This window comes from Ceratotherium simum, chromosome 11 (assembly GCF_057802395.1).
Source record: "Ceratotherium simum simum isolate JZ-2026a chromosome 11, ASM5780239v1, whole genome shotgun sequence".
In the NCBI taxonomy this organism is placed as follows: domain Eukaryota; kingdom Metazoa; phylum Chordata; class Mammalia; order Perissodactyla; family Rhinocerotidae; genus Ceratotherium; species Ceratotherium simum.
The window spans coordinates 21,529,205-21,545,342 of NC_141910.1; the positions used below are offsets into that span (position 1 = coordinate 21,529,205).

The 16,138-nt window shown below is 35.8% G+C and overlaps 2 protein-coding genes across 7 annotated transcripts in view; one reads left to right on the forward strand and one right to left on the reverse strand.

The window, feature by feature from the left end:
• Positions 1-13,125, forward strand: part of VPS54 (VPS54 subunit of GARP complex) — a 110,594-nt gene extending 97,469 nt beyond the window's left edge. For all 4 annotated transcript variants that reach the window (XM_004435626.3, XM_014791470.2, XM_004435627.3 and 1 more), the window contains exons 21-23: positions 5,657-5,764; positions 7,703-7,797; positions 11,739-13,125. In XM_004435626.3, the coding sequence (XP_004435683.1) occupies positions 5,657-5,764; positions 7,703-7,797; positions 11,739-11,844 (309 nt within the window). In that variant the 3' untranslated portion in view covers positions 11,845-13,125. The remainder of the gene's footprint in view (positions 1-5,656; positions 5,765-7,702; positions 7,798-11,738) is intronic.
• A 601-nt stretch (positions 13,126-13,726) lies between these two features.
• UGP2 (UDP-glucose pyrophosphorylase 2) overlaps positions 13,727-16,138 on the reverse strand; it is a 56,444-nt gene continuing 54,032 nt past the window's right edge. For all 3 annotated transcript variants that reach the window (XM_004435629.3, XM_087436663.1, XM_004435628.3), the window contains exons 9-10: positions 15,339-15,443; positions 13,727-14,193 (exon numbers count right to left, since the gene is read on the reverse strand). In XM_004435629.3, coding sequence (XP_004435686.1) covers positions 14,086-14,193; positions 15,339-15,443 — 213 coding nt within the window. In that variant the 3' untranslated portion in view covers positions 13,727-14,085. The remainder of the gene's footprint in view (positions 14,194-15,338; positions 15,444-16,138) is intronic.

The window sequence follows — 16,138 nt, forward strand, 5'->3', positions numbered from 1 at the left end:
TTCATGGATGTTCTAGCATGTGCTAGTGGTTTGTTCCTTTTTATTATAGAGTAATATCCATTGTATGGGTGAAGCACTATTTGTTTATCCATTCGTCAGTTGGTAGACCTTTGAGTTGTCTCCAGTTTTTGGCTGTTTTGAATAATGCTGATATAAACATTCGTGTGCACATCTTTCTGTAGGCGTGTGTTTTCATTTCTTTTGTGTAAATACCTTGGAATAGATTGATGGTTGTATAGAAATGTAAAACTTTATGATGACTTTATTAAAAACTGCCAAATTATTTTCCCAAGTGATTATACCATTTTGTCTTCCTACTTTGATGTATAAGAGTCCTAGCTATTCATCTTCACCAGTACTTTCTATTATCTGTCTGTTTTTCAATGTTAGTCCTCTAGAAGGTCTGTATGGAGTAATATCTCACCGTGGTTTTAATTTACATAATACTAATATGTTGAGCATCTTTTCATGTGTTAGTTTGCCATCGATATCTTCTCTTTGGTAAATTGTTCAAATTTTTTTCTCATTCTTAAAAATTGGGTTTTCTTATTGAGTTATAAAAGTTCTTTATATATCTTGGATACATACAAGTCGTTTATCAAATATGTGTTTTTTAAGTGTTTTCTCCCAGTCTGTGGCTTTTCATTTTCTTAACAGTGTCTTAGAAAGAGCAGTTTTTAATTTTGATGAACTCCATTTTATCATTTTTTTCTTTTATTTTTCATGATTCTTATGTCTAATCCTAAGAAATGTTTGTATAATCCAAGTTACAGAGATATTTTCCAGTATTTTCTTGCAGAAGTTTTATTGTTTTAGGGTTTTTTTTTTGGTGAGGAAGATTAGCCCTGAGCTAACATCTGTTGCCAATCCTGCTCTTTTTGCTGAAGAAGATTGGCCCAGAGCTAACATGCATGCCCATCTTCCTCTGCTTTATATGTGGGACGCCTGCCACAGCGTGGCTTGATTAGCAGTGCATAGGTCCGCGCCTGGCATCCGAACCTGCGAACCCCCGGCTGCCGAAGCAGAGCATGCAATCTTAACCACTACACTACCGGGCTGGCCCCTTGTTTTTAGGTTTTATATTTACAAGTCTATGATCCATTTCTAGTTGATTTTTGTATATAGAGCAAAGTATGAGTCAGTGTTAATTGTTTGGATAGTTCCAGCACCTTTTGTTGAAAAGACTATCGTTTTTCCATTGGCACCTTTGTAGAAAATCAGTCTACTGTTTTTGTGTGGCTCTGTTTTTGGACTCGATTCTGTTTCGTTGATCTATATGTCTGTCTTTACAGTGGTACCACACTGTCTTTACTATAGCATTATTATAAGTCTTAAAGTGAGGTAATGTGAGTCTTTGGTCTTGGAGCCTTCTCAGTGTTCCTGCTCCTCCTCCTATGGGAGCCAACCTTTGCTTTGATTGGTGTATAATCCTGGGCTTAAGGTGTTTTTCTCCCTTCTCTCAGGAGCAGCCATGTTTTGTTTCTACCCCTCACACAGGGGGCCCAGGGATGAAAAAGTTTGGTGCCCCTTCTCAGTGACTTAATGTTTTTGCTTTGTACAAGAGAAGGGTTTGCGGAAGTAGGTGGCATTTGCTCCTTTTCCCTGGGGGCAGCCAGTTTCTCCTGCTTGCCTGTGCTATGAGAGTGACTTCGTGGTTTCCTGCCCTGACCCTAGTGTTGCTTGCGAGTACCTCTTGGAGACCCATAGAGAGCTTGTGAGTGAGTGCGAACTCCTCTTATGGCTAGTGTTCTCACTTATTCTAAACATACATATTCTAAACATAGTCCACATTTGGCCTTGGGGAATTTGTTAGTTGTTTTCTTCTATGGTGTTCATCTCTTCTTCTTATACTCTGCCAAAGTGAGACAGTTCTTGTGTCCCATCTCTCCTCAGAGGGCCTTGTCACTCCTTGGAATTAGTTTCCTTGTCCCATGACCTCTGTTCTCTGATGGGTTCAAGAAAAGTTATGATTTTATAAATCTAGTGTTTTCTTGTGGTTTGGGTAGTAGTAACTTTCTCTGCAGCTTTCTAAGTTTTAAACGGAAGCAGAACCCAAAAGTTTTTAAACTAATGAATCACATGATTAAGATTGTAATTTTGAAGGATTAATCAGATAGTATGTAGAATGGATTTGAGGTGATATAGTATGTCCTCTATTTGGAATACTTTCATTTAATTTTCTTCCTTTGAAGACTCAGCAGCCCAGGTTTGCCACTCAGGAAGCCATCTTGGCTCTCACCTAAGTGTCCTTCACCTGTGTTCCTGTAGCATGCAATGTCCACTTTCTACAACACTAACCAGCTTTTAGACAGTCAGCTCCCCAAAGGGACTGTCTCTGATTCATCTTTGTACACTCCAACTAACACAATATCTGACACAATCAAGCATATACATAAACACACACACACACACACACATACACATGCATACCTGTGTACATATATATACATGTATGTGTACTTACATACATACACACATCCAAGAAAATATTTATTCAGAGCTTGCTATGTGCCAGGCAGTTTTATTAAATGTTTGTTGAATTAATATCTAGACTCCTTAAAATGCTATGACATTTTTTCAGCTGAGAAATATTGAAGACCTCACCTAGGGCAGTGTTCTCAACTGAGACAATTTTGTCCCCCAGAGGACGATCAGAAATGTTGGGAACATTTTTGGTTGTCACAGTTTGGGGAGTGGGATGATACTGGTAACTATCGAGTAGAGGCCAAGGCTGCTGCTGAACATCCTACAATACACAGGACAGCCCCCACACAAAGAATTATCTAGCCCAAAATGTCAGTAGTGTAGAGGTTGAGAAACTCTGACCTAGAGTGCTAACTAATGTGCAGAATAATTTGAAACTACATTTGTTGGGACTTCATCACTGATTCAACACAAGGAAACAAGGAAAAGGAGGAATAAAAACTGAGTAGGAGATTTCAAGTCTGTGTGACCAGAGGATTGTAATACTAGCAATAGTAATTGAAACAGGCAAGTGGAGGAAGTTTGGGAAAGCTCATGGTGAACTCAGTTATGGAGTGGAACATCTAGGAAATGTGTGACTTAAACTCAATAAAGTGGTTCAGGACTAGAGATATATTAGAAGTCCTGAGATTGAATGAGATTGATAAGAGAGAAAAGAGAAGATAAGTGGGGTTTAACGTTGAAGAAACTTTGCACTTAGGAGACACAAGACAGAAGAGAAGGTTAGCAGAGGAGGAACCAGGAAATCATTGTGCTACACAAGGATAATGTTTCAAGTGTGAGTGTGTGAGATACTGCAGAGCAATGAGGAAGGGGAGCTAGAAAAGTTACTAAATTTGGAAATTAAGATGTCTTTAATGATTTTTCTAGAGAGAAATGTCAGAAAATTGTTAATAGTGGGGGGAGGTGGTTTGGGTGGTGGCAAGAACCAAATTTTAAGGGCTGAGAATAAAGAAGTACAGTATCAAGTTTAGGTGACTGAAGAAATGTGATGGTGAAAATAAGATGGAAAGAATAGTATCTTTAGGGAAAGCAGCGGTGAAGGAAGGTTTTGGGGAGGTGTACCAGTTTCCTAGGGCTGCCATAAGAAATTGCTAGAGACTGAGTGGCTTAAAACAAATTTATTCTCTCATAGTTCTGGAGGTGAGAAGTCCTAAATCAAAGTGTCACCAGGCCGTGCTCCCACTGAAGGCTCTAGCGAAGAATCCTACCCTGCCTCTTTCTAGCTTCTGGTGCTTGCTGTCAGTCATTGGCATTAGTTGGCTTGTTAGACGCATCACTCTACTCTCTGTCTCTCTTCACATGGTCATCTTCCCTTTGTGTATCTCTGTGTCTAAATTTCCCTCTCCTTTCTTTTATAAAGATACCAGTCAGTAGATTTACGGCCCACTCGAATCCATTTTGACCTCATGAGGTTCCAAGTGGACATGAATTGAGGGGGATGCTATTCAACCCAGTACAGGGGGATAGTTAAAGGGATGTTACCATAATGACATACCCCTCATATCCACCAGGATGGCTAAAATAAAAAAGATGGACAATAACAAGTATTGGTGAGGATATGGAGAAATTGGAACCCTCATACACTGCTGGGTGGGATTGTGAAGTGGTACAGCCACTTTGGAAAACATTTTGGCATTTCCTCAATAGGTTAAACGTGGAGTTACTGTATGACCCAGTAATTCCACTTCTAGGTATATGCCCAAGAGAACTGAAAACATATGTCCACATAAAACCTTGTACGTGGATGTTCATAGCATTATTATTCATAATAGCCAAAGAGTGGAAATAACACAAATGTCTGTCAGTTGATGATAGGATAAACTATGGTATATTCATACAATGGAATATCATGCAGCCATAAAAAGGATGAAGTACTGACACATGCTACAACATGGATGAACCTTGAAAGCAATATGCTAAGTGAAAGAAGCCAATCACAAAAAGCTGCCTATTGTATGATTCCATTTATAGAGATTAGTGGTTGCCAGAGTCTGAGGGGAGGGGGAAATGGGGAGTGATTATTAATGGGTATGGGGTTTCTTTTGGGGTGATGAAAATGTTTGGAAATTAGTGGCAATTGTTGTATAACCATTGTATGAGTTTACTAAAACCAGTTAATTGTACACTTTAAAAGGGTGAATTTTATGGTATGTGAATTATATCTTAAAGCTGTTATTAATAAAAACGATAAGGGGATGTTTGATATATTTCTAGGCTGAAGAGAGGCAAACCCTTGTGTGGTCACAACTTTGCTTATCTTGGTCCAGTCACATGGTGACTTCTACATGGTTCTGCTACAGCCATGTACTGGAACTCATCATTTTAATAAACTGTATAACATTAGTACATTTAAAATATAGTTATTTAGCCCAAATTTGTCTTATAAATAAAAATGGTGTATAATTTAAGCTGTGAATTCTAAAATCTACGCCAAAAGATGATTATCTAAATCACACCAGTATATTATTCCAGATGTAAGAATAGTAAAGTGAATTTACCTAAGTTTAAATTTTCAGTATAAATCATTGCTGAAAAAGTCTTCCCTTACCTTAGTCAGGGTAAATATGATTACTATATTGGCCCACCTACAAAAGAAAAAGAACATTTTAATTCTACCAGAATTATATTGATTTCAGATATGCTCATGTTGATACATTCTTAAAATCATGTTTAAAAAATAATCTTTTAATTTGGAGAGCCTACTTGAATGATTCATCATTGTATTTTGAGCTAGATTAGTAGCTAACATTTTTTGATGCTAACATTTTTGATACAAAGCTTACTTTGTATCAAGCACTCTTTTATGTTCTTATGAGCCATCTTTTAAAATCTTTCCAGCAATCCCTTTGAGATATAGAGAAATGAAGTAACTTGTCCAACACCATATAGCTAAGAATTGGAAGAGCTAGGTTTTGAACCCAAGCAGTCCATTTTAAGAAGGGAGGCAGCCTATGTTCTTAGACATTAAGCTATGCTGGTTCTCTCAAAGTAGATTAGGATATTTAATGAAAAGTTCTTGAGATTTGTGCGAGTAGTACAGGTCACAGTTGAAGTGTAAGCTTGAGCACTGTATCAGAGTTAGATGTGTAGGGGCAGAAAACGTGTCTTACTGGGGACAATATGCAATCCAGAGGACATGAACATAATTCTCATTATTTTTCCCTGCCAGTATGAGGTGAAAGCTCCCGTTCCTTCTGCCTGTTTCAGGAATATTTGTAAGCAAATGGCAAAAATGCATGAAGCTATATTTGATCTCCTTCCAGAAGAACAAACACAAGTGAGTAGTAATTCTTAAAACTACTTTTTTATATATAACATATAATATGCATGCAGAATTGGAGTGTTTTTACATATCTTTGGCACAGTTAAGCTTAGTTCATATTCCAATGTGATTGTTATTGGTTTTTTTTGGTTATATTTACTTGTGGAACATGGATAAAAATTTCTGATTTCAAAGTGCCCCTTGTTCTGACAGGCCAGAGCAATAATAGCTTTGCTGTATAGTCAGCAATTCTAAAAGGAAGATTTTCCATTTGTCCGTTGAGTATCAGAGATCCCAGATTCTACTTACATCATTCATTACATTATTAGTTTGAAAATCGGAGTTGGCGTTTATCAATGAATAGTAAAATATGTTACTCACTGTGATTATAATCCAAATTGGATAGAAGAGGAGTTAGTAATGGAGTTAATGATGAGATGACAAAGTAACGTAATCAATATCCTCATTGTTAATATTTGTTAAATAGCATAAGTGATCTGTAGTAGGCACAAACTAGGAAAAATAGCAAAATGGTTAGTCTTTGGCACCTCTTGCCTACGAAGTATCCCCCCTCTGTCCCTATGGTCTTCCTCTACAATTATCACAGAGTTCTCTTCACTGCTCAGTGACACTTCTACCCCCTACTTCCCTCATCTCCCTCTCCTGGTACTTTAGAGGTGCCAGTATTCCTTTTTTTCCTGGTCTTCTTGACCCACCATAGCTTGTTCCATTTATACCAGGTGATCTCATTCAAGCCTAGTTGTAGAATGGTACAATGTTAAAATACAAGCCTAGCTGTTGTATGACTAATGAACTTAACTTTCACTGGGATTTTTGCTGTTCAGACAAGCTTGTTGTTTCAGATCGTCTCTAACTGGTTGAGTGCGTGGAAGTGGTCTTTGTGTCTCTTCGCGTCTCTTGCTAGTCTTGCTGCTGCTGGTCTCCTTTCCCATGCCACCTCAGACCTCCATCCTATGCCAGCTAGTACCGTTTTCCTTCATGCTTTCCTGGGTTTTCATTAACCATACTTACCTCGTGATTACATATCATCTAACTTATTTGGGGCTCACGGAGGACTGAGGAGGAGCCATAAGATATGGAGCATTGGGCTAGGGTCTCTTTTTTCTCTCGTTTCTTCCTAGCCACGCCATCCTTTTCATTCCACATGTAAGATCGCCCACCTCTGACATTCTGACTTTCGGAATTTGTCATCTGAGTTCTAATTCTAGAGCAAGGCTTAGCCAGCTGAGGGTGCTGGGCATACAGGTATTCCATGGGTTTTTATCTGCACCATAATTTAAAGGGACCTCTTGTCAAAGCTGGGCAAAAATTACAGATTTTGTGTGTATATAGTCACTAGAATACCAGTAATTCCACAAAACGTTTCCATAGATGACTGTATGTATTTTTCCCTTAGAAAATATATGTTATTCCACAAAATTGTTTCCATAGATTAATTGTATATAATTTCAGGTCAGGTATTTCCCAAAGAAGTATTGGGCCATTGCATTAAAAATCTGTATGCAGGAGCAATAAAATACATTCAAGTAATTTTACCAGTTGCCTCTACCATTGTGACTTTTTTGTTTTCTCTATCAAGTTCCTAGTTAATATATTGCAGAATTCTCTATGTCTTTTTATTCTTTTTACTTGTCACAGTTGATCCCACTTACATATCCCAGAGGAGTTCTTCTAAGGGGCAGAAAGATAGTGATAAGTCATACTAAAAGAAGTACTGCTGAAAGGAGGAAAAAGAGCTTTTATCCAACTAGGGAGAAAAGCTTTGCTGAAATAGCAATTAAATACTTTCAAAGGAGCATTTTTAAAGTATATATCAAAGCAAAGGTGTTTTTTTTTAATATTTTTTTGAAATGATTTGATATTGATAACTCAGATACTTATGTTTTCTATTTTAGTAGAGCTTTAAGAAACTTAGTTTTCTTTCTTTTCCAGATGTTATTTTTAAGAATTAATGCAAGTTATAAACTCCACTTGAAAAAGCAGTTATCTCACTTAAATGTGATAAATGATGGAGGACCTCAAAATGGGTATGTTTTCAACATATTTTTACTACATACTCCCATATCAAATTGTTTGATTGGTTTTTATTCATTATGCTGCCTTTTTTCCACTATAATAATACCAGGGACCAAAAATTGTAAAATCAGCAAACTTTTGCCTTGTTTCCTGTGTGGAGATGATATATGTCTATATCTGTCTGTCTGTCTAGTTATCTATCTAGGTTAGAGTGTTTTATAAATGGTCAATTACTTAACTGACCTTCTATGTCCATTTTGAGGCAGTGTGGGTTAGTAGCACCTCCTTAGGTTACCCAGTAGTCTTCCCCTATCCAGACAAGACTCAATGTCCTACTTTGTAGCTGTTTGACCATGAGCAAGTCACTTAACCTCTGTCCCTTATTTATAAAATGAGCAAGATAAAATCTGCCTTAATTCCCTCACAGTGTTTCAAAAAAATAAATACAAGTGTGTATATATAAGCCATTCAACAAATTTTATGTATTGTTGGTGAAACAGTGTAATATATAAGAGAAAACATAGGATTTGGAATCAGAAAACTTGGATCACATTCTGCCACTTAATAGCTGTGTATCTTTGGGCAAATCACTCACCCTCTCTGAGCCTTAATTTTCTTAGATTTGAAAATAGGAATGATGATAAAAAGTTGTCTCACAGGATTTTTGTGAAGAACAACATAGATAAAGATATGGGGAAAAGATTATACAAAATGCAAAGCATTGATCATGTAGTTATACCTTAATATGATTTTCTTAGTGTGTTACCTATTCCAAGGATTTTTAGGAATAAAATATTTTACTCCCTGTTAAAGGAGTTGCAGAATAATTTTCAAACTTATAGGAACAAATGAAAAAACATATTTTGGAGTTAGAAGTTGGCCCTGCCCTTAAAAAAAGTACACTGAACTGATTTTGCGAAAAACTGGTGGGAAGCTTCAGACTGCTGAATCTGTCGGCCAGGCTGAATTTAGGAGTTTTATGCAAAAATCTGATTCTCTTCCTTGATTATTACCTGGTTCTTCTTCTTTTTGTTTTTTTTTAAGAATTGTTATTTTCAAGAATTTCAAAGCTACAGAAAAGTTCAGATGAACACCAAATACTTCTCAGAGACTATTCAAAAAAAGCTAATATTTTTAAGCCCTACTCTACTCATACCCTTCTACTTTTATTCCCATAACAGAATCTGGGTTAGTTGGTTGGTTTTTCTGAAGCATCCAAGCTAATTCATTACGTGTTATTTTCTTTATTAATATAGCTATTTGGGGGTCAGTACAACCTTAAGACATCTTCACTGTCACATATTTTTAAAGACACTAATTCTGTGTAAGTCAGTTCATGTCTTTGAGTGATCCCTTGCAAGATAGAATTTCCTGAAAATTAACCTGTAGACTCTAGCCAAAGACATAACTACCTGCTTAAAAGGAATTTTTGTTCTTGAAACAGCTCTCAAAATATACCTTTTTTTTCAAGGTAAAATTCACATAATATAAAATTAACTGTTTTATAGTTAACAGTTCAGTGGCACTTAATGCATTCACAACTACCACGTCTGTGCAACCATCACCTCTGTCCACTTCCAAACATTTTTACTACCCCAAGAGGAAATCCCATACCCATTAAGCATTTGCTCCCTATTGGTCTTTCTCACTAGCCCTATACTTTTTCTTTTTAATGTGATTATCTTTTTCTCTAAGATATTTTTAAAATACAGAGACATATGGAGAATAATATTTATATTCCTGCTACTTAGAAATGCTCATTATTAACATTTGTCATTTTCACTTGAAAAAATGTTTATCATGTTAAAAAAAATGGCATTTTAAATGAAGTTGAAGTACCCTTTGACCCTCTCTCAAGTCCCATTCTCTCTTTCCTCCAACCCTTAGGCGCTATTTCTAGTAAATTTGGTCTATATCTTTTAAGTCCTTCTCATTTATTATCTCTATATCTGAAAAAAAGTAGTAGTTTTGTAAATTTAATTTATAATGGTATATTGTACATATGCTACTTTTTTCTCCTCAACATTGTTACTGATTTATCCACATTGACATATAGAAATTGTCCATTTTCTGACTGCTTTATTGTATTCTCCCACATGAATCAATCATATTTAATGTATTCGTTTCCCTTAGTGATAGATTTCTAAGTTGTTATTTTTTTCCATTACAATCATGCCACAGTGAAGATCTTTATACATGTCTAATGGTGTGACTGTTTCTTTAGGGTATGTACCAACAAGTGGATCAGAGCACATGTACATTTTCACTCTACTAGGTATTGCCAGAATCTTCTCCAAAGTGGCTGTACCAAGTTTATACTCCCACCATTTCTCCACATCTTGCCAACATTTGCTGTTAGATTTTTTGTTGCCAGTCTGATGGGAGACAATGGTATCTTGTTTTGATTTGCATTTCCTAATGTTTGTCATCTTTTAATATATTTATTTGTCATCCAGGTGTTCTCATCTGTGACTTTTCCTGTTCATATTCTTTGCCCGTTTTTCTCTTGGGTATTATATTTTTCTTGTTCATTTTAAGATTTTTGCATATGCCCTCAAACTGATCCTTTGTTGGTTATGTATGTTGCAAGTATCTGCTTTTCTTTTCTCTTTTTATCAAAATTTTTTGACTTTCATGTATAGACTTGTAACTTGTATAGGCTGTAAATAGTTGTATTTATTAAACACAACTATTGATAATATTTTTAAGTGTAGATTTAATTTCATGTTTAATTTGTAATGTGGGGACCTTGCCTTATAAAGGCTTTGTTCTTTTTTGAGCTGTTGCTGTCAGTTTCAGTGTACTTACTGACCATATTATCACAAGTATGATAATTTAGAATCTTTTTATAGATTTTAAAGCACCCTGAATTAGATGAGTTTCAAATGAAAAAATACGGTCCTTACTAAATTCTGCCATGTGATAAAAGGTGAAACATTAAGTACTTAAGTCCAAAGGTTATTTATAAATTAGACTATAGTACAGATATTAAGGGTGCTTACAACACCTTTGCCCCCATGTAGTTCAGCAATCCAGAACTTATGTTTCATTAAAATATTGAAGCTAGATTTCTTCTCTTTTACAAACTACTAAATCAAGGTCTCCTATTTGTTTCTCCATGGGCCACAATCAGTCCCTATTTCTTATGCATGGAGCTTTGATATTTCTGTTTTTCTGAGCGTTCTTTCCAGCAGTGTTCTTTCAGGTATAGGCATTAATGTGACAGCTCCATACTCAAAAGTGTAATTCTTTCCTTTTTCATCGAGTGTTGTTATATTGATTATCAGTATCAAGTTTCATATCCAGTAATCCTTACATGAGTCCCAGCCTTCATTAACTTCTTTGGATGACACTCAGGAAACCTTGTCTTTCTTTCCTTTGATTTCATTAGTCATATACATGTATAGTCTAGTCTAGTGACAACTGATCAAAAGAATAGTTTAGGGGCTGGCCTCGTGGCGTAGCGGTTAAGTGCACACGTTCCACTGCTGGCAGCCCGGGTTCAGATCCTGGGCGCGCACCGACGCACCGCTTGTCAAGCCATGCTGTGGCGCATCCCATATAAAGTAGAGGAAGATGGGCATGGATGTTAGCCCAGAGCCAGTCTTCCTCACACACACACACACAAAAAAATAGTTTAACCTGTTTTCTATTTTATTTCATGTGGTTTTAAGATAAATCTATTTTATTGGACAGAATTATGATACTGAGTCCAACCTGCATTGGTTTATTCTTTTTTAAAACATTTATTGTTGAAATAGAGCATTAAATGGTCTAACTTATATGATAGCAGGAGTCCTGCTAAGAGAAATATATTGACGTTTGGTCCCCAGGAAATCTGAATTTTAAATAATAGTCTAGCAGCTAGGATAGGACTCTATGTGAGCATTGCTACTTGAATTATCCAAATAGAAAGTGTGAGATTAAAAATAATTCTCTTTCCAATGTTTAGGTTGGTCACAGCAGATGTAGCTTTTTACACTGGAAATCTTCAAGCCTTAAAAGGCCTTAAAGATTTGGACCTAAATATGGCTGAGATCTGGGAACAGAAGAGGTGATGACATACTGGAAAACTGGGTAGTTCATCTGACCATGGCATGTGTATTTATGAAGAAAATATGGATGCCTGTGACTCAAGAACTGAACCTGGAACCCAAAGTGAACTGGGGTAGGGGGAAAGGGGAAAAGGAAAGTATCAGTGTTGGGAAACTGGGATTCAGTGGGATCTACAAAGGAATGCCATTTTTGTGCTTCCTTCAATGAGGAGTAACTGATCAGGTGTCTATAACACTTTTCATTCTCTCTGGAAACAGACTCAGGTTTCTTTGGACCAAATCCAAAAGAACACATAGCTGTAACACAGCTGTAGTTGACTAGAATGCTCTGTATACTTTATATTAAAAAATGCTTTGCATTTCTTCCAGTGCAATGAAATTCATATGGTGTCCCACCTTATTTAATGATGGTACAATTTAAAATATTAAAATCTTAGTCAATCTCTGTAGAAAGTTTTCTCTATGAAAGTAAAGCTGTTGAAAAATTATTTTTTTACAGATCTTTCTATAAAAAATAAACATCTTTTGATTGCTTGGATTTAGGAATTCGATTTTTGTTTTAGTGACCAATGTCAAGTTTCAGGCTTCGTGTGTTGCATATTTAATCTTTCTACCATCACTGTATGTCAACTGGGTCAAGCCTTCCAGAATAGTCTATATATTTGAAAGGCTGATCACAAGTAATAATTAGATACTGGCATTTATTTATGCAACTACTAATTTAAATACTTTTAAGAAGTGGTATATGAAAGGCTGCAGTTTAATAGCTGTATTTTTATAAAAGTATCTATGAAGGGTTTTTTTGCTTTTTTATTCTAGCAGAGGTAAGAATACATTTTCATATATTCTGCCTACTTATGAGTTCTCATTTTAACATTTAGATAACATAAGTATGGCCCCCTTAGTTTCTTGTTTCTAACTTACTTTCGATGTGTATGTGAACAAAGACCAGGGAGAAATAGAACTTTTAAAATGTAGGCTGCTGTGTTGGGGCCAGAAATATAAGGTGATGAGTAAGTTATTTAATGACTTTTATAACACCTACCTTCAAAATTAGAATCAGCAGCACTCTACAAATGAAAGTGCCTGTGCCTCACCTCACACCGGGAATCTTGCCTAACCCTGTCAGAGTGCCTAACCTTGTGGTGATGATGTACAATGAAATAGTCTTATTTTGTGCTCTTCAGTTTCCTAAAAGGAAAGCCTGTTTTCTTTATCATTATAGAGGTATGTCATTGGTTCTTAAACTGTCTGTCTAAAATAAAGCTGTAAAAAATTACCAGACTTTAAAAGACAACTTTTTTTAATAGTATACAGTAAACTTTAAATTAAACAAGCAGCCTACTCAAAAACAAGTATGGAAGAATTGGAAAATGTAATTGATTCTTAGAAAAAAGCCACAAATTAAACTACCAGCAGACTTGATTTAAAAGGATATTCATAAACATTTTTCAGTGACAATAAGCAAGCTTCAAGAAATGAAGCTTCAAGGAAAGGGAACTTTTTATAAAGTTATACGCCCACCCCACTATACTAGAGAACAAAGATGTGAAAGAAATGCCCTACCTCTACCCACCCCACCCCTTCAGCTGGGAAAAGAAACACCACTTTGTTTCAATAAATGGAGAGTCTGTGGAAAGCATGGCAGGCATCCCAGCTTTAGAACTAGATGAAAGGTACTAAATACCTTCAAATTTAATTCCTGTGGAAATAATGATGTGGTTAAGATTAAGATTCTTAGATTGCAAAACCTGGATTTGTTAGGTAACTGGCCAGTGAGTACTTAAATATTCCAAGAGCAAATCTTCCAACTGATTTAGTAACTGTTTAGCAAGAGTAAACCATTTTTCTTCACCATTTTATCAAGTTAGCATTGAAAAGTATGTGTACACATGTATTGCTTAACAGCTTTATTTTTGAAATCACAAGCAAGTCAAAGTGACCATCATTGAGGCCTCTGTTAAAAGATTTTCCAGCAGAGCTTGCCCCAGTTTTAAGATTAAACAATATTGCACTTTAAGATGAACTAACTTGTAGGATCCTCTTCAAAGAAGAAAGTATTGCTTCCATCTGTGCTTTTCTTAGACTAAAAGCATACTGCAGAAAACTCTATTTTAAAAATTAACACTGCAGGGTACAGTAACATAGTAAAGTACCTGCCTATTTTAGAATCCTAGAGTATATTTCATTGTAGGAAACTGTTTAGCCCATAATTGGTATAAAGTGTACACAGTATTTTTCATTTCAGTGGTCCAAGATACGAAGGTTCCCAGATACAATCTTGTTTTCTAATACTGCTCCAGGTGGGATGTCAATTCGGTCACCATGGTTTGCGATGATGATAACTGTTCCCTAAGTGACAAGGAAAACAAAAAGCAAGAGTATATTTACAACTGCAGCTGAAATGCAATTGATTTTCTTACAATTATCAAGTTTATGTAGAACTCTATTTACAATGCAGTAATCATATTATAAACAATATTAAACATGAAAAACAAATAACATGTTAAGGAAAACGGTTATGTGTCCTCCTGTAACAATCCTGGCAGTAGTTCTAGATTCCTTGCCTCCTTATCAGAGGTGGTACCAGGAGTGGGAAGTGGACCCAGTGCCACAGCACAACTGGCCCTTTCAAAGAACTACTTGCAAGGCCACCAGCATTATCTACCTTCATAAGGAAACTGAAAGGTGCTTGGTTTATATTTACATGTAGGTTTGGGTTTGTTTTTTAAAGAACAGTTTACTGATACATTTTTTGTATCTTAAGTGAGACTGTTTAGATGAAGCAGTATTGGCAATAAAGTTCTATTTATGTATATTTTTGTTTTTTCAAGATCTTCATTTAAACAGCTTCAATAGGAAGAACACATGAAATCTAGGTGTGAGATTTTTAAAAAATACTTGATTAGGAAAAAGCTGTTGGATCTTTGGTTCTAAGTTTTAATATTTATACCCATAATCCTTCCTATTTCTTATGCTAGACTAGAATGATACTCATCAAAGTACCCAAGTACCACAGTATTGTGAACGAATATCTTTATACTGATGACAACAGATTACTTTAACAGGAATAGATTATAGTCAGTATAAACGAAGTTGTCATTTTTTTCTACTTTCATTCAGATTCAAATAGTCATCTTTAGTGAGTTAATACTAATTTAACAGTGATTCTATTTTTAAAAGATTGTCATATTTCAACAAAATAGTACCAGTTCAATTATTTATTAGTGTTTGCTTTTCATTTGAATGGTATATTCCACAAAATTCCTATATACAACAATTATGATTGTATTTTTAACTATGTTGTATATCTATGGAAGACAGTATGACTACTAAACATTGTGGTAAGCTATTTCATTTTTTAAATGTATCTATATCTTATAAACATCTGGTACAGACTAAGAAGTATTCCTTTAAATAAAGGTAAATTTAGGACTAGAAAATGAAACCTGTTTTGTAAAGCTATAAGAACTGTAACTTTCATTGTAACAACACACCTTTAATGAAACATGCTTGCCAAATGTCACGTCTCCTGAAACTGTGAGGTGATCCAATTCAAGCATATCTGGTATACTTTCAAATCTCCTTAGATAATCCTGAACCTGAAGGAAAAATAGAAACATACAAATTCAAAAATGGGTTAACAGAAAAACAGGGATTAAATTAACAAGATAGTTTAACTGAACTGTAGAATCATTCTGCTTCTGGCCAAGCTCAGGCCCTCTATGGGAAGAGCCTATTTGTTAAGCACACACGATATGCTAGATCTTGTGCAAGAGAACCAAGCAATATGAACATTGTCCCTGCAATCAAGCAATTTACAATATAGCTGAGATCAGATATAAAAAATGAAATAAAAAATAAAAAGATAACCAACTAACATGCTAAGAGCCAGATGAGTAGTTCAGATAATCTGGAGTTCGTTGGCAAAAGAGATCATCATGGTTTGAACAAGCTAGATTGGAGCTGGGCTTTATGGGATGTGTAGGATTCAGAAGAAATGGAATATATTTCAGGAAGAGCAGTAGCACAAATTATCGTTATAAATAATCACTATCTTTGCCTCATTTCTTTAGATTTACAGACACTAGAAATTGTCCTGTATGGCCTTGTTTCCTATTTTGCTGAGAAAAACAGAAGCAATCAGAAAACTTCCACTGGCTTCTACCTCTACTAGACACCACTACCACCACCACCCACTTGCCCCCTAGCCCATTACTCTGTCCCTCCTAGTACTGGGCTTGGACTGTTTCCACTCCATGTCAAGGCCAACGCTTCTTATGGCCTGTTCAAAGAT